This window comes from Arachis ipaensis, chromosome B3 (assembly GCF_059453495.1).
Source record: "Arachis ipaensis isolate K30076 ecotype BB chromosome B3, ASM5945349v1, whole genome shotgun sequence".
Taxonomy (NCBI): domain Eukaryota; kingdom Viridiplantae; phylum Streptophyta; class Magnoliopsida; order Fabales; family Fabaceae; genus Arachis; species Arachis ipaensis.
Genome location: NC_142438.1, coordinates 40,142,893 through 40,162,719, shown reverse-complemented (window position 1 = coordinate 40,162,719; position 19,827 = coordinate 40,142,893). Strand labels below are relative to the sequence as shown.

The window sequence follows — 19,827 nt, the reverse complement described above, 5'->3', positions numbered from 1 at the left end:
AAACTGCGGATATTGGATCCGATAATTTTAGTGCGAATCGGATCGAAATTTTGGCTATATCCGATCCAATCCGATCTGCGTTCACGCTTATTTAAAAGTATATTGTTAGATTATTAGACTAAATGAATTAAACTAAACAAATTGAATTAATAACTAAATAATAATTAAAAATAATAAATTCTGATATCTCTGATATTTTATATATATATATATATATATATATATATATATATATATATATATACCATATTTCCCCATATATATCTAACAAAATTTGAAATTAATATATTTGTATATCTCACGTCCTTTGTTCGTGTTCGTGGAGTGTAAGTCTCTATGATTCATATCTTATTTAGCAAACAAACTTAGTTTTACATTCAATAATAATATAATGTACTTTTTGACCTTCATGTATATGGATATACCAAAACTATATACTAAGAGGATCTATTGATGTTTATGAATAAAATATATTAGTATTAAATATAATTATCTTTTTTTTTTCCTAAAGAAGGAAAAGTGTTTTGAGTTTTAATACATTCATCAGTGTATTAAACTTTGTAAGAACTTTAATTTACTTAGCACACTTGTTACGAATTTGTAAAACAAATATTATATAATTTTTTACAAATTATTTGTGTTAGAAATCCATCGAAAAAATCTGTGTGAGACATGCCATACGGCTCATCAATAATTAGCATTTTGATAAGAGGAGAGAAAAAATCTACAACCATGCCTTTGATGATGACATAACCCCGGAACCTTAGGGGATGAAACAAAAATAATACAATAAGATAGACTTATGGGTTATGCCACGTATATAAAATATAATATGTACTATATTAATTAACACAGACTTGTTGCTTTTGCAATCTTTCGTAGACAAGAAAACTCATCAGTTATGCATTACTCTCATACTCTGGACCATTTTCGAGTTTTATGATCGCATAGTACTACTCTTTTCTTGTCCTGATCCTAATATATGATATATCCACAACACATTATTTTTACATTTAATACTCCATACAAACCGTCCATTACAATTCTAACTTCATATATTTGGGGAAGATAATAATCAACTAAAATATATAAACAATTTCTATATATTTTCCTACTCATCTTTTTAACGCCTTGTTGGCAAAGTTCTTTGAGGGAGTTACAATTTTTAATTAGTAATTATAAAATCATACTGAAAAGACGGAATTCTAATCATTTAAACGTAAATATAATTAAATATATATAATATCTATCTTTTATTTAAAGTAATTAGTGAATGGTGACTTTCAGTATTACCTTAATGTAACCGTGCAATTTTTCATTTATTGAAAATGCTATAAAAGTTTGTTTTTAATTTTATCAGAAAAATTGTTTTTAATAAAATTTAAGTTTAACTGCTACTTATGGATATTGTACCTAAGCGAATATTAGTAAACTTTGTCAAATCATGTGTCGTGTTTGCTAGTCTCTTTTAAGCTAATGAAAATTTATTTATGCGGTTGAAACAAGCATTTTTTTTTAGAAGTAGAAAATAATTTTATTGGAATAAAAAACAGTTAGCTATTTGGATATAATAAAATACATAAATAATATTGTTATAGAAAATTATAATTGTAGTCTTAAGAATAAAACTATTTTACATAACAGTATAACACGGTATTTTTGAAAAATTTAAAGATTTAATTATTTCATTATATATTTACGTATTGCTATAAAATAAAGTAATTACATAAAGTTTTAATAGAATATAATAACTATCTTATCTTTTTAGTGGAATTTTAATTAAAAATAATTTATTTTAATAACCACAATATATAAATTAATTCCATTTTTAGGATAGTTCAATAAAAAAAATCTCATATGAATTTATATAGTAGTTAAGATTTTAATTTTTTAAATAAATATATTTGTTTTTATTAAGAATATATAAATTTGTAATTTTATATTTTGTAAAATTTTTCTCTCTTCAATTGCTTCTGCTTCATCCTATTTCTCAAAAATCACAGAAAATTATTTGTTATTTCATTTTTTTAGAAATAAAAAATGACTAATAAAATAAAAAAGTACTATGTTTTTAAAAAAAAAAACATTTTTTTTCTTAAAGAACAAAGAATCAAGCTCAATGTATTCATGCTATATTATTGCATGATAATACAATCTCTTATATTTTGTTAATTGAATATTATTACTTAAAAGAAAATAAAAATAGGAGCCATAACTGCCAAATTCGGAAAGTCCAAACTGTCTATTGCCGAACCATAGACAAGGAAAGGCCGAAAGGCTGATGCTTAGGAGTTCTGATCCCATCCCCCTCCCTCCCTCAAAAAAAAAAAAAAAAAAAAACGTAAATAATAAATAAAACTAAACAAAGTAAACCATAAAAAAGACTTCAAATTATTCAATTATTGATAAAATTACTTTTAAATTTATTAATGATAAAAAATTCCAAATTATTTTTAATGCAACAAAAATATTTAATTCTAAATATTTTTTTCAAAACTAATTTAGACATTTTCATATAATTTGTATAACTATAATTAAAAAAATAAGATATTTTATTCTTAAATTTAATAATTTTAAACCAATAAATATTTTTGTGAATTTATTCTTTAAACAATCAAAATATTTTGAAAAATAAAACAAAATATAGAGGTCAATTTTCGATTTTTCGTTAAGCAATTTGCTAAATATAAAATTACAAAGTCTCTTAGACTCTTACAGCTTATAAAAGTATTTTTTTATTTAAATAAATAAAAAAGAGAGAGGGTGATGGCATTCTCGTTATTAAAACCAAATACATTGGGCATGAGGTAATTCCATCCATAACTAATGCCTACAAAACCCCGCCTCTCACTCTCTCTCCCCACACAAAAACAAACTCTTAACAGAACGAAACAGAAAAAGGAAAAAGAGAAAACACAAACCAACCATGAGAACTCAACGGCCTCACTGTCTCCTCTTCCTTTTCCTTCTCTGCTTGCTAGCCACATTCTCGAACCTCCACCGGACAGTCACCGCAGTTAACGATGCCGAATCTCCCGCTGCACCCGCAGTTGACGACGGCGATACAACCTTCATCCGAACGAGCTGCAACAACACGCTCTACCCGGACGTTTGCTACTCCTCCCTCTCTCGCTACGCCAATGCGGTCCAGCAGGATCCCGGCCAGCTCGCTCGCGTCGCTATCGCCGTCACACTCTCCAAGGTCCACCGCACTGCCTCCTACGTCTCCAACCTCACTCGCGAGGCCGACTACACCGCCGATTCGCGCGCAACCTCCGCGCTTCACGACTGTTTCACGAATCTCGGTGACGCCGTCGACGAAATTCGCGGTTCGCTGAAGCAGATGCGGCAAATTGGAGCCGCCGGAACCGGCGCCGGCTCGTTCCTGTTCCAGATGAGCAACGTACAGACGTGGATGAGCGCCGCACTCACCGACGAAGAGACTTGTACGGACGGATTCCAGGATGTGGCGGAGTGTCCGGTTAAGGCGGACGTGTGCGACCGCGTCACGAAGGTGAAGAAGTTCACGAGCAACGCTTTGGCTCTCGTCAATACCTACGCAAACAAGGGAGCACCGTGATTTCCGGACTACGATTTCAACCGTTTTGATTACTTTGAAAAAAAAAAGGATAGGTTTTACTGTGTGAGTCAAAATGTGTAGTGTGTGAAAAAAAAAAAAAAAGGAAAGGAAAATATGTGAATCCTTCTCTGTGTAAATTCCGGTCTTCCTGTAATTTTGATCTTTTAGTTTGGGTGGCTTTTACTTTTTAGTATTTTGTGGTAACTAAAGGTTTAAGAGTAATTAAAGTGACGTTTTTACTTTTTATTACTACTTTTTCTGTTATGCTGTGTTTACTATTTTATTTTCGGAAATGTTGTGTAACTAAAGAAAATCAGCCAAAAACAGTCATAACTTGTCTTATTTAATATTCATTAATTGTTGCGATAATTAATTAATGCTAAATAAGGTAAGTTCTGACTATTTTTCTGGTCTACCTAACATTACCTTTTTTTTTTTAAATTGAGAAGTATTATAACTTATAAGAAATGAAAAAAAAATTGGGGTGAGATAATAACACCAACCAGCGTACGAATAATGATGATGATGAGTTGAGATGACTATTGAGTGTGAAATTGTGAATGGTCTAGCTTTACAGGTTCAAAATGTTTTCATCGCATGTGAAAAGGAAGTGATGTGGGTGTGGCCATCCGATGATATTCAGGCCTATGATTGATTACATTTTTATTCCAATTCGCCATCATAAATAAAAATGAACTTTAACACGCAAATTGTATGTTGAATTAATTTTGCTTGCAAGTTATATATTAACGCATTCAGATGAAGCCTTAACTTGCAACCACACAATGCCTTTATGGTAATTATCATCGAATTTAATTTCAGGGAGATTTCCTTCAATCTTGCAATGGAATGAGACATGATAGAATGCGCAAATGACCCTGATCTGGAGGGTCCACAACAATCTTCATCAACCAGATTCCACTAACTTTTTATTTATAGAACTACTGCAGGCCATGAAATGATTAATCTTCTTGATTATGTTCCCATGCACGAGCATTTCACTTTTCTCCTTCAATTATGGTGTTTACACACATACAATCTATGCTTCTTGGTTCTTTTCATCCCTCTTTTACTTTCCTAACTAAAATTAAAAATGCAATGCATGTTAAGATATGAATGAGACAGGCTACCTCTTTAAACACAACTTTTTTTAATTTTATGAGAAAGTGTAGCAGTCTAATCAACCTATAAAGAGAGAGTCTTTTTTTTTTAACCAAATGAACTCAACACATTTCGTGGAGCAAGTAGAAAAAGAGAACATATAAACACGAGATACTAAACACAATAAAAGGTATATTCCGTTGTCATCTCCGACATTGTCATCAACAACCAAACGGATCAACTCCGCCCCAAACTCTGTAGCTCAAATATGATATAATCTTGATCTCTTCAACTCAAAAAATTCTTTAACAGTTCCCGGCATAGTCCAGTCTCTACCATCACACGTTAGCCAAGCGCACTACACATGCCATGTAAACTCGCAACCAAAAAACAAATGATGCACAAATTCTATATCCTTTTTACACAACACACAGATATTATCATTATAATTAATAATCCCGAATCTATTCAGTCTCTCCTTCGTGTTGACCTTGCCAACTAAAACGAACCATGCAAAAAGTTCAACTCTTGGAGGAATCAGGTCTCTCCATATGGTACTAGTGAAACTGTAACTTGTGATGTCTTCTGGGAGAGTTTCTTTTTGTAGTACCTGCACAAATGAGTTAGTGGAAAAAATACCTTTTTTGTCAAATTTCCATATGACAAAATCCTCTTTATCAACCGACAATTTCACAACCCGTAAACGGTCATGAAGTTGGTTGAGCAACTCTAACTTCCATTAAAATTATTCTCTCCTCCATTCGAAGTTTCATACCTACTCTAACCATCCCAGAACCCATAGTCCCCTATTACAGATCCTTGTTGGTTTGAAATAGAGAATAGTCTTGGAAAACTATCTTTTAAAGAGTCACTTTGCAGCCAACCGTCCTCCCAAAAACGAATACGTCTGCCATTTTTCACCTCCATAGACAAATCACCAATCATCATATTTCTCACCTGTTGCTCCTTCATATTAAGCTGACAAATATCTTTCCATGGGCCTCCTATAGATGGTAAAGGTTGTTGTGACATCATTAAAGTTGGGTTTAAATAATTACAAGAACAAACAACATTCTTCCACAATAGGCAGTCCTCCTTAGAGAATCACCACTACCACTTGAACAGAAGCAACACATTCTTGAGTAGCGCATCTCCGACCCCCAACCCACCTAGCTTCTTAGGAGCTTGAACCACCTCCCATTTCATAAGTGGTATGCCATTATTCCCATCTTCTTTACTCCACAGAAACCTTCTTTGTAATCCAATTATCTTTTTTGCAACCGCTTTTGGCATCTTATACAAGTTTAAGTAGTAAATCGGAAGGCTATTTAGAACAGATTTGATGAGAACCAATTTACCAGCCTTGTTAAGAGATTTAGCTTCCCATAAGCTCAACTTATCTTCCACCTTGTTTATGATCGGTTTCCAGGTCTTCACCAACCGAGGATTAGCGCCTAAGGAAATTTCCAAGTACCTAACCGGTAACGCAGCTTCAGTACATCCCAACAAACCACACATATTAGTCACCTATTCCTTCTCACAGTTGACTGAAATCAAGCTTGACTTGTCGTAGTTAATACTCAAGCCAGACATTAACTCAAAACAACGCAGAAGTCTCTTATAATTCAATACTGTCTCCATATCCTGAGGGCAGAACAAGATCGTGTCATCTGCGAATTGGAGATGTGACAGCTCTATGTTGTCCTGTCCCACCAGCAATGGAGAAATACGTCCATTCCTTACTGCCTCACCCACCATCCTGTGCAAAACGTCAACGACAAGGACAAATAGAAAAGGAGAGAGGGGATCTCCTTGTCTGAGTCCTCTCTCCATCTTGAACGGCTTGGAAGGTGACCCATTAATCAACACCGACATAGACGCTGTGGTCACACATTCCTTCACCCATGTCCTCCATCTAAGTTCAAAGCCCATCTTCTGTAGCACTATATCCACAAAGCTCCATCTTACCCTGTCATAAGCTTTCTGAAAGTCTAATTTGATAATTGCTGCTCGCTTCCTTCGCAGCTTTAGCCATTGGACCGTCTCACAAGCAATGAGAGCACCATCATGTATTTTGCGGCCCTTTACAAACGCAGACTGGGTCTCCCCCACTAAACATGGCATCACTAGGCGCATTCTTCTTACCAGCACTTTTGATATCACCTTATAAATACAACCAACCATATTAATCGGTCTTAGGTCTTTGATTTTCTTTGCCCCCACAAATTTTGGAGCTAGCGCCACCCAAGTTACATTAGCCTCTGTTGGTAGCTTCGCACTCTGAAAAAAACCCAATACAGTTGTAGTAAATTCCTGGCCAATCTCGTCCCAACATTTCTTTATGAAGTTCATATTATAGCCATCACTACCCGGAGTTTTACTTGACTCACAATCCCAAACCGCCTCTCGTATCTCCTCCGGAGTTGGCATTACCTCTAGCACGGCTGCCTCTTCCTCCTCAATCTGTTTTACCAACCCATCACGGATGCTAATAAAAGGAGCATGTTCCTACTGATACAGATCTTTATAAAATCCTGTAATCGTAATTTTTATTCTGGCCTGATTCCACACCAATCTTCCACTAATCACTAAAGAATCAATTCTATTGTTCCTCCTTCTAGCTGATGCTAGGTTATGGAAGTACCTGGTGTTCTTGTCCATATATCTAGCATGTTGAGATCGAGACATCTGCTTCCAACGAATCTCCTTTCTAGCATACCACTTCGCACAGCAAGTCACAAGAGCCTTCCGTCTAGCCTCCATTGTTTTGTCATAAGAACCCGCACTAACGATATCATCAATCTTCTTTATCTCTTCCTCAAACTTCTTTATCCTGCTGTTCATATCCCCAAAATTGTCCTTGTGCCATCTCCTTAGCAGTACTCTCAAAGCCTTCAGCTTATTTGTGAATTGGTCATCACCCAAGTTTTTCCACTCATCCTTTACCATCCTCAGAAACCCTTCATGTGTAAACCAGGAATCTAGACTACGAAAAGGTCTTGTACCCGCCCAAAGTCTTGTATCTTCTAGAATCAACGGGCAATGATCCGATTGGCCTCTCGGACCCCCTTTCAATCGAGTATCTGGAAACTCCTCAAGCCACTCCAAGCTGACCATCATCCTATCAATGCAACTACAAGATTTGCCTCGAAACCACGTGAATTTTCTATCAGTTAGCGGTAAGTCTATGAGCTGTAAGTCTTGTACCCACTCCATAAAATCCTCAGCTGATGCTGGTAGACTAACGGCGTCTTTCCTTTCCTCCAGCCGTAAGATCTCATTGAAGTCTCCCATGAAGCAAAACGAAACCTGACATAAACCCACCATATAGCTTAATTCCTCCCACATCACCAGTTTCTCACTCTGCACATGTGCACTATATACAAAACAGAACGCACAGTTAAAATTACAGTTTGTCAGCAAACCTTCAACACAAAGCCAGCCATCCCCTTTATAGCAATTCGACCGTACAAAAAATAAATTATCCAACATCAACAATAAACCACCAGAGGCTCCAGTTGATCCCACATATTCCCAATCCACCGTGTCACAACCCCACAAACATGCTACATCAAATTTAGTTACTACCTCCTTTTTGGTTTCAATCAAGCCTAACATATTCAACCTATACTTTTTCTTCAAATCTTTTACCATACTCATCTTTCCATTCCCTCCTAGCCCTCTAATATTCCAACAACTATAAATCATTTAAAGGAATTTCTACACACCTTATTATGTTGTTTGGGCCTGCTCTTCCTAGCTTTCTCCTTTTGTTTTGCCATCCTTCTTTTTGTTGCAATAGCCTCATTTTGTCTTTGTAAAATAGCCATAATGTCTTCTTCATCATCGTAAAAAACCGCCCCAGACTCCGTTGCTAGCTTCCACGTTTTCATATTCTCTGTTGACTGTATTTCCTGTGTCAGCCTCTGATCAGAGTTAGGTTTTATTCCTTCAATTTTTGTCTCAGAACCAGCATCCTCTATAACCTGTTTGTTTATGTTTTCATGACCCACACCATCATCTTGACCTCCTACCTCTCCCACCTTGCTCTCCCTACCCCGGCACAACATGTCTTGACCTCCTAGCTTACCCCGGTTGCTCACTTCACTGCAGGACCCCTCCACTTCCAGCTCGTCCTCGGAATTAGCCAGCTTATTCCGCGCCGCCATGCTTCCTCCATCAACGTAGTTCTGGACCGGAGTTAGGTTGCCGCTCTTCCCTTCCCATCTGGCCCGGCGCTCAACTCCTCTCAACAGCGCACCGAGACACGAGTCACACACAGCCTGCGCGTCCATGTTAGCTTCCTCGAGTCTCGAAGGAGAGGCTGCGCATCCTTTCCCATGCTGCGTTGCCTTACCGATACAATGGAGCTGCTGCCCTTACCCTGATGCGCGTGAATGCTCCTGACCTGGCCCAGGAACTCGTGCGCAAACTTGTTGAAGCTAAGCACCTGCCAGCAACCCGTCTAGCCTAAAAGCTTGCACTTTCCCACCAGTTAAGTGGCCCATCATAACATCTGGTTGGTTACAAGTTTTTTGGGCCTCCCTTATTTTTAAAAACAACCCCAGCTCCTTCCCACCTTGTACCCTCCTTTCTAGTATTTTGGCCCCACTTCCATTATCAAGACACACCTCTGAAACGGTTCTCTCTGATTCACACTCAATACAATTATCAAATCCTTCACAATCAGCCGCCTCTTTAAATCTTTTAAATTTGAATGGAGCCGTTAAGCCTTGCACTTGATCCGGACATAAATTCTCTTTATTGCATTCATTCAAAAACGTGTCTGTTATTACCGTTCTACCTTTATCTTCATCTCCATCATGCTCTCGTGCGATGATTAGCTCAGCCACCGGATCCCATTTTGCTGCCATTGACAACATTCCGCCTACATGTGAACTAGAAGATTCACACGTTGACGTAACGCATACATCTTGTAGTAGGCATTCGTCTCTATGAATTTCACGTCCACTTTCCTTAACAAAGACATCGAAGTCACTGGTGCCTACTGTGATCTGAATTCGTTCCTTAATAATATCGTCAAAGATACTAGTATCGATTAACACTCGGCCAACACTGAAAGATAAGGCAGACTTCGTCATTTCATCACACTTGACAACTTCCCCCCATAGACTGCCTATCGTATTAAAAGTTTCCACTGACCAGACATGTAAAGGCACTCCATAACATTCTAACCATACTCTTTTAATCGCACTACACTCAGATTCCTCCCATCTCCACACACTGTAAAAGAATTTGAGGAAACTATTCATTTTGAAGGTAAACGCCTCCTCCACATTCTTCACAGTATCAAATACTAATAGGGCTTTGTACGCTCCCAGCACCCTGATTTCAACATGAGGAAAGTTCTTAACGATAGCTCTCCGTAATGATTCGAAGTCAATGGCTTTTGTCGTACCCCCTACTAAGCTCCTCAACAGCCAATCAAAATTATCCTTCGCTATTGGTACTTCAACCTTCTTCGTCCCGCCATTCTTCTGGGGGTCGTTTACGGGCGTAGCATTCCTAGAATCTTCCACTCTTGTTGGACTTTCACCTCTCCGAGGATGCCTGCTTTCCACCTCAGTTCTTATAAGGTCTTCTTTGGATACCCCAGTGTCCTTCCCTCCCGTAACCCTTTTGTACTTAGCCTCACCTACGTAGATAATCTTTTCTCTTAGTCTCATCTGATGCATTTCAGTTATGGCCTTTATCGCCCCCCTTTCGTCGTATAGCGAATAAAAGCAAACATGTGAATCTTTTCATTTTTCATCTTCTGCGCCAGATAGATGTCGTTGATTCGTCCTGTCCAATGGAACAAGTGAAATAATTCCTTTTTTGAAATATTTTACGGCAAATTGTCAACAAAAATAGAGAAAGAATCGTGTTCCAAGCGTTGATACTCTTCTCGATTCCAAACCCCAGGATCGTTTTTTTGTAAAATCCTAGATCTACCCCACTCAGTGTTTCCCCCTCTCCCTCTCTTTCTCCCTCTCTCTCTCATTATGTATTATTGTACATCTACCAAAAAGAGACTAACAGGATACTATAAAGAGAGAGTCTAATTTAATCTATTATATATTACTCATTTTACAATTAAAATATACTATATGTTACTCTCTTATTATAATTCAAATCAATTTTTTTTCTAAAATTAAAGAGTTTTTATTTCTCATTCTTACACTCATTCTATCTCTCTTATATATCATTATCAATGATTAATTACAAATTTTATAATCAAAATGTGTAACATAATATTCTCTAATTATAATTAAAATTAAAGTAAAATTAAAATATTAAAATTAAAATTGAATAGCTATATTATTATATTATTAATTTAACAACCAAAATGTATCACATGATACTCTCTCAGTAAAATTAGAATTTTTTTATTTAAATTAAAAAATATAATATTTACCGATTTAAATAAACGTATAAGTATTTACCAAAATACATTTAGATTCATATCTCGGATACAGTGGAAAACGGGTGCACTAACCCCATTTTGTGATACGGGATGCGCTGGTCATATCCCGGGTGCATCCGAGATATGAACAAGAGAGCATCTCGAATACACTGCATCCGAGATATGTTCATATTCTGACATGGACCAGTGCATCCGAGATACGTGCAAGGAATCAAGACAGGGGCACTGCATCCGAGATATAGTCAAGATTCAATATGCTTATAATATAAATAAAAATAGCATAACAAATAAAAAAATTACATAACTAATTAAATTTGTGTTAACATAACTTTTTAAATAACTTTTTAAATAATAAATTTAAATTCTTCCAAGAGAATTTATTAGATATTTTAATATGAAGTTCTTTTAAATACTGTTATATATAAAATTTAAGAGCATATCAGTACTTTTATACCCTGTTTAAAATTTATAATTTAAGGAGAGACAAACACAAGTGAGAAAAAGAAAGATATTTATTTCTATTAGAAATTTGGAAAAAAATTAATAAGCACATATAGATTAATATATTTGTTTCTATTATTATATTATCTTTGTTTTCATTGAAATTTATGTTAAAAAAATTATATTATTAAATTTAACATGAAACAATATTTATCTTATTATAAGTATCAAAAATAAATAAATAAATAAATAAATTTAAAATTAATAAATATTGATATATAATATATTTTTTAAAAGGGTTTTTTACTTAAATAAAATAAACCAATACCAAAATTACTGGATTCCCCTAAATCAAATTTTGAAACGTAAATATCATCTTTCTACTATTATATAAATCGTTACAGGGGCATGAGGATTATATAATATGTTAACCATGCCACCCAAGAACGATTTATGCATGAATGATCAAGGAGAATAGAGAGTAAATCGTTACAGGGCACACAGGTTATAGGTAACGCATAAATCGTCCCACTCTACAAAGATTCACGTGATTTTGAGCTAAAACACAAAGGCTTGGCACGATTAATGTGTTAAAACAAACCCTCTCAAGCCTGGCACGATTTATGTATAATAGGATACTTTTATTTATAATATTTTAATTTAAATTATATCTATTTAAATTTTAACTTAAAAAATAAAAATATACTTTTTATAATTTCAATTATTAATTTCATTGAGAAGATTAAATTAAATTAAAAAAATACTAACAAATTTTAATAAAAAGAATACTAAATTTTAATACATAAATTTAAGTTTTTTTCTTTAAAAAAAATTATCAAAAGGTGTTAAAAATATTAATTTTGCATAATATAAATTTATGTTGCTTTAAGTAACATAAATTTAAGTTTTTATGAAATTTTTAGTATTCGTTGTTTATATAATTTTTTTAATCATTTTTATTAATGCATATTTTTTATAGAATTTTTTTGTCATTTTTTTATTTGGATTTTGTATAAATTCTAATTATTAATTCTATTAAAAAAACAAAATTAAATAAAAAAAAGAATATAACAAATTATAATAAAAAAAGTACTAAATTTTAATACATAAATTTAAGTTTTTTTTTAAATATCAAAGGATATTAAAAAATATAATTTTGCATAATATAAATTTATGTGTTTTTAAGTAACATAAATCTAAGTTTTATAAAATTTTTAGTATTTGTTATTCATGTAATTTTTTTTTAATAATTTTTATCGATGTATATTTTTTATAGAATTTTTTCATCATTTTTTAATATATAAATTATAAAAAATATGCATCGATAAAAATTATTAAAAAAATTACATGAGCAATCTATAAAAAATATGCATCAATAAAAATTATTAAAAAAATTACATGAATAACAAATACTAAAAATTTTATAAAAACTTAAATTTATGATACTCAAAAACACATAATTTATATGATGCAAAATTATATTTTTTAACACTTTTAGACTTTTTTTAAAAAAAAACTTAAATTTATTTATTAAAATTTAGTACTCTTTTCATTATAATTTGTCAGTATTCTTTTTTTTATTTAATTTAGTTTTTTAATGGAATTAATAATTAAAATTATAAAAAAATAATTAAAATTTATACAAAGTCAAATAAAAAATATGACAAAAATAATTCTATAAAAACTATGCATCAATAAAAATGATTTAAAAAATCAACAACGAATACTAAAAATTTTATAAAAACTTAAATTTATGTTACTCAAAACAACATGAATTTATATTATTCAAAATTATATTTTTTAACACCTTTTGATATTTTTTTAAAGAAAAAAATTAAATTTATATATTAACATTTAGTACTCTTTTTATTATAATTTGTTAGTATTCTTTTTTTTAATTTAATTTAATCTTATTAATGAAATTAATAATTGAAATTATAAAAAGTATATTTTTATTTTTTAAGTTAAAATTTAAATAGATATAATTTAAATTAAAATATTATAAATAAAAGTACCCTATTATACATAAATCGTGATAGGCTTGAAAGGATTTGCTTTAACACGTTAATCGTGCCAAACCTTTGTATTTTAGCTCAAAATCACGTGAATCTTTGTAGGGTGGGACGATTTATGCGTTATCTATAACCCTGTGTGCCCTGCAATGATTTACTCCTTATTCTCCTAAGTCATTCATGCATAAATCGTTCTTGGGTGGCATGGTTAACATATTATATAATCCTCATGCCCATGGAACGATTTATATAATAGTAGAAAGAGGATATTTACGTTTCAAAATTTGATTTAGGGGAATTCAGTAATTTTGGTATTGGTTTATTTTATTTAAGTAAAAAACCTTTTTTAAAATTAACCAAGCTTAATTAATTACTAAGCTAAAATTTAATTGTCTAAACATAATTGAAATTATTAGTTTTTTTTCAAAAATTGGTTAAGATAAAAAAGAATATTATCTACCTATTAATATTCTTTAAATTGATAATATATCAAATTAATTTTAAAAATATATATAAAATACAATATTTAATTATTTTAAAATAAAGAGAAGAAACTTTATAAGCATATCGGATCTTGACTATATCTCGGATGCAGTGCTCCTGTTTTGCTTCCTTGCATATATCTTGGATGCACTGCTGCATATCAGAGATGCTCTCTTGTTCATATCTCGGGTGCATCCGGGATATGACCAGCACGTCCCATATCACAAAACGGGGTCAGTGCACCTGAGATACGTTCGTTTTTTGGTTTTTTTCACTGTATCCGAGATATGACTCTAAATGTATTTTGGTAAATATTTATACGTTTATTTAAATTGATAAATATTATTTTTTTTAATTTAAATAAAAAAATGCTTAAAATTGAGATGAAATATTTTCCTCCAAAATTAATAAATTTTATTCCTCCATCCTCTTATCTAGACTAAACCACCAAGAGTAACCATGAAAGATTGATTCACTAACAAAAGTAACTATAAAAGGTTGTAATTCATGAAATACCCACAAAAATTTAATCATATGTATAAAAATAACCAAACATGAGGTAGCGTTACAGAGTGGTTTATATGGGCAGTTTTCTTTTATGATGGCACGTGTTATTAAGCCCACGTATATTTAATACTGTTTAGGGACAATATGAACCCTAATTCTTCGTTCTTCGTTGGAACCCAATCTTCGCAGAGGAAAACCGTATCTAAGCACAACCATCCACCGTTTTGAACTACTCCACAGTAATATAGTTGAAAGAATTTGAGCAATGTCAAGGAGAGAAGTAACGAAAATGGATTTTCTCTTTCTTTTTTTTTTAAATTGAGAGAATAAAGTATGATTTCTAACCTTCCAATGATTTCTCTTTTATATTTTCTATTAGTCCCACTTATAAAATTGATGGTGAGAGATCACATTTTCGTCAAATGAGAAAAAATTGAAAGGATCTAATACAAGCGTAGGTAGCAGCTTTTCAGGAGCTACTCCACAGTTCTTTCATCCTTTGTTCTCTCAAAATTTTCTCTATGATATATCTCTAGACTCTAGAGTGATATGTATTGTAGCCATCTCTGTAAAATAATAAAAAATTTACCATTAGTGACAATCTCACCAACTCCCTAAGTCCTAACCATGTATCGCCTAACTTCACCATTACTTTGATTTCAAGAACAACAATTACACTATAAAAATTATACAACTTAAATAAAGGGACGAAAATATAATGTACGTTATTGCAAAACCAAACCTTATCATAAATAAATACAATTGATCTAATTTTTGCATATTGAACGAAGAACTCTTATAACTTAGAGGTTTCAGTCATTGAATTACTTTGTTTATGAAAGTATTATCTCTCCAAAGCCTTCAAATGTGACAGAGATCGTCTTTGAACACATTTCTTCGAGAAAGCAGCAATCTCCCTCTCCAATGTCGTCGCAAGAATAGAATAAGAGAACAACGGGTTACGCTAGAGAAGAAGATCAAAAACTGCTCCGTTAGAGGATGATTGAGTTTCGCGCTCAAAAAGGGTTAACACTTCCTATTTTTCGTTTATTTTCACTTTGAAGGAGTAAGTCATTTTTTTTAATTAACTAAATAAATACAATTTCTACAAAAAAAATTAATCCGCCTAAGAAAATCTTTTTACCACGTTGGAATGGCTGTGGACACATTACATATCTTAACAAAATTCTTCTAACGTATCTTTTTGTCATGCCACATTGGAATGGTTGTGGACACGTTACATATTTTAACAAAACTCTTCTAACGTTTGGTCACATTTGACAAACGAAACTCATTAATTGTGGGCATCTGACTTATTACAATTTCTATGGTTATTTTTAGGGGTGTGCATGGCCCGGCCCGGCCCGAAGACCCGGCCCGGTCCCGAGCACTTTAGGGGCTAATTTTATGTGATTTCATCGGGTCTAGGGCCGGGTATGGGTCTCAAAAGTAGACCCGGTCATTATTTCGGGTCGGGTCCGGGTCATAGCTCGGGTCACCCGAAATCGGCCCAGTGGCCCGGTCATCATACACAATTAATATTTTGTGTTATTAGTGATGGATGATGGCTATTATTATGTGAAATTTAAGTATTGTAAACCTTAATATTTTGTATTATTAGTCATTATATATAAGACTATAAGTTAATGTTTTATGTTTAAAATGCATAAGACTTTAGACTAATGCATAATTTTGTGTTATTTGTATTGATTTAAATATTTGGTGTTATTAGGCAATATTAGTATTGATTATGGTTATACTTTAATTTTAGAGAAGAGTTACTTCTTATTATATTTTTCTAAGTGAATTTTACCATGTCAAATAATGGTTGGAGTCTTGGAAATTTGGATATTTTTACATGCTAACTTACAAGAAGGTATCAAGGTAATATAATGTTAACGGCCCGGTTTTCACCCGGTTTTTACCCGGTATAATCGTGGCCCGAAAGTGTATAGGTTTCATCGGGTCTAGGGTCGGGTTCGGGTCTAACAAATAGGTCCGGTATATATTTCGGGCCGGGTCTGGGTCACATCAAACCCGGTTTCACCCGGCCCATGCACACCCCTAGTTATTTTTATCAGCGAACCAATCTTTCATGGGTACTTTTGGTGGTTTAGTCTAATATCTCTTTTTCCTTCTCTATTTCTCTTTACCCTTCCCACTCTATATGAATTATAATTTATATTTTATATTACTAATTTGACAAACCAAAATATGTCATGAGATATTCTTTTATTACAATTAAATAAAATATTTTTTTCAAAATTAACAAAATTCTTCTCTTTTATCTTTCTCTCTTATTCTTTATCGCTTTATCTTTATGTTCTACAAAAAATATAATTAATAAAATAATATAATTCAAATAAATTAATAAAATTACAAAAAATACATTAAATCTATAATTAAATATAAATAAAAAATAATCTTATAATGTTATTTATATCAAATATATTATTATTATATGCATATTTTTTTATTTAGTTTCAAATGTTTACCGCTTATCTTTCTAATTTATATTTTCACTTCTCTTCTTTTAAATATTTATTACAATAATTTAGAGAGAACACTAATGTTGTAATTAATAATTTGAATCAAGATCTAATTATTTCAAAAAGAAGTGATTTTGAGTTAATTTTATAACTATCAATATAAATTTTTTTATACTAATATCTAATTATATTTTTATATATAGTGATATAAAAAAATATTATTTATAAATAATAAGCATGAAAATTGATTATTTTTATTTGTGCAACAGACTTAACACCTAATCAAATATAAAAATATACACATTAAATTCTTTCTATTTTTAGATAATAAATGTTAAAATTAATTATTAGTAAAAAATTAAATTCTTTCACATGAAAATAATAACTAAAAATTATATTATTTGATTTTTTTATTTACAGAGACACTGGACTTTTTAGTTGATGAAGACTTTTGTTCTCTGTAACATTTTTATAAAAATAATTTAATTTTATAAATTTTTTTTACTATAATTTATAATATGAAGACAAAGCCAATGCAATTTCAAAAAATTTATATTTATGTAATAATATTACAGACAAAAGCACTAGTTGCTTCTAATATTAATCCGTTCCCATAATCGGTAATAATAAGGGTGCAAACACAAATTAGATTTTGGGGGCAAAAGTAGTTAGAGACAAACGCAGATTGAATCGAATATGGCCAAAATCTTAATCCGATTCGCACTAAAATAATCGGATCCAATATCCACCATTTTTAAGCTTCGATTCGATATATTGGATATCGCAGAACATAAAAATATTTTTAAAAGCTTATTTTTATTAAAAAGTATCAATAAAATCTATTTTTTCTACTCTTTTAAACATGTTTACTCTAAAAATAATATCAAACATACTTTTCTTAAATAATAAAAAATAATACAACATATATGATAATTATTAGTTGAAATAAAGCATAAAAAAATATTGATTTATTTATTGATTTTTGTGGATCCACATGTATGCGGATATATATATAAAATCCGCAATACAATTCTATTAGTGCGTGGATCAGATCTCACCCAATATCATTGCGAATCGGATCTATATCCGTAATTTTCAAATCGAATTTAGATAAATATTACAGATTAGATCCGATTTATAAACACCCTTTGGTAGTGTGAAATTGAAATATCAGTTCATCTACATCTACACAGAACACATGTTGCCTAACCTGGCTGTTCTAGATAAAAGAGAACATAACCGACCAAGTGATTAAGGTCGTAACTGACCTTACGGGATAACGGCTGAATACCACAACGGATATGTCACCATATTCTGTAATCGCCGAATCCTGGCAAATAATGTACCGTAATGAGGACTTAATGCCAGAAAAACTGCAGTCCCAAAGGGCAAAGGCTAAAAGGGAGAGGCAACCACCAGGTAAAGACACGAAAAACTCACTTTACAACCTCATGCTCTACTGACTTTAGCATTGGAGTGTCTTGTAGGTTGTCCACCCGGCTTGGTTTTGCACTTAACGAAGTTGGGATCTCCTGTCTCCACCCCTTCAGGTCGCTTCCTCGCTCCGAGCATGAACATTTGGCGCCTTTTGTGGAGATCCCGCTCTGTAAGAATCATGGCCGAGTGATGCATTCAATCTACTATTAATTTGGAAACTCTGTTGAAGAGCCAACAATTGGAAGATGAACACGAGACAAACGTCACACAGAGTCGAGAGGAAGTCCCTCCTGGCTACGAAAATCGTGAACACATCAACCAAGAAACTTGTCATTTTGCTGGCTTTGAAGATGACTTTCACCATGCCATACAAGAAATGCAGCATAGGGTACAAGAGTTGGAATGATACCAGCTGAAACTTCAACAGCAATTGGCTGAACGCTCATTATTTAGGCAGTCCCGTTCTCAAAGTTGCCCAGCTAAGGAACGGGAGGGACCTTGTGCTAGAAACCATGAACACAGGAGGGAGCATCGACAAGTTTCATCTTCTCTCCCATGTCGTAAAGACGAGAGAAGATCACCCCGACGATACGGTCTCGGGCAAGGGAGGAGTCCCAATCCGCCCAGTCTAAAAGGAGGAGAACTCCGCAAAGGAGTCTAACTCCTTAAAGGCATAGGGAATCCCGAGATCACGTTATCATGGGTCAAACCCCATTTGCCTCCCACGTACTCCAAGTTCGATTGCCAAATCATTTCGACAAGCCAACAGACTTGAAGTATGATGGAAAGATGGATCCTCAAGAGCATATTGATGCCTTCGAGGCCAGGATGAATTTGGAAGGGATTGAAGACGCAATCCGGTGTAAGGCTTTTCCGATAACATTGTCGGGACCTGCCATGGTATGGTTTAACACCCTTCCTACATGGTCAATATCCTCTTTTGTTGATATCAATGTCAAGTTTTTAGCTCACTTCACTACCAAGAGAACTCAAGCAAAACACCCCATTTCTTCGTTGGGAGTAGAACAAAGGGTGGGTGAAAGCATTTGAGACTACTTTGATTGGTTCAACAAAGCACTTTTAGAGGTAAACACACAAACCCTTGAGGTCGTGTGCTTATGCCTAATTGCTGGATTATTGGAAGCAGATTTTCGTAGACACCTAACCTCCAAGGATGTAAAATCCATGGAGAAAATCCATCAGATTGCGTTGGAGTACATGCGAGACGAGGATGTGTCAAGGGTAGTTTCTATCAAAAGGAAGAACCCAGCACCGTCTCCTCAGAAGGGAGGTATCTCGGCGCAAACTTCAAAACCTTCAGTTCTTTGAGTCGAGAAATTCACCTTCTAC

General features: G+C 33.2%; 2 protein-coding genes across 2 annotated transcripts; one reads left to right on the top strand and one right to left on the bottom strand.

Moving 5' to 3' along the window:
- The first annotated feature begins 2,857 nt into the window (after positions 1-2,857).
- On the top strand, positions 2,858-3,832 carry LOC107630348 (21 kDa protein). Its single transcript, XM_016333447.3, has one exon. The coding sequence runs from the start codon at positions 2,927-2,929 to the stop codon at positions 3,578-3,580; it is 654 nt and encodes a 217-aa protein (XP_016188933.1). The 5' UTR covers positions 2,858-2,926; the 3' UTR covers positions 3,581-3,832.
- A 2,376-nt stretch (positions 3,833-6,208) lies between these two features.
- LOC107632997 (uncharacterized) lies at positions 6,209-8,976 on the bottom strand. The gene is made up of 3 exons (XM_016336630.2): positions 8,410-8,976; positions 7,326-8,044; positions 6,209-7,169 (listed from the first exon to the last, which is right to left on the bottom strand). Exons 1-3 carry the CDS (start codon positions 8,974-8,976, stop codon positions 6,209-6,211), a joined length of 2,247 nt encoding a protein of 748 aa, XP_016192116.2.
- Positions 8,977-19,827: the final 10,851 nt, after the last annotated feature.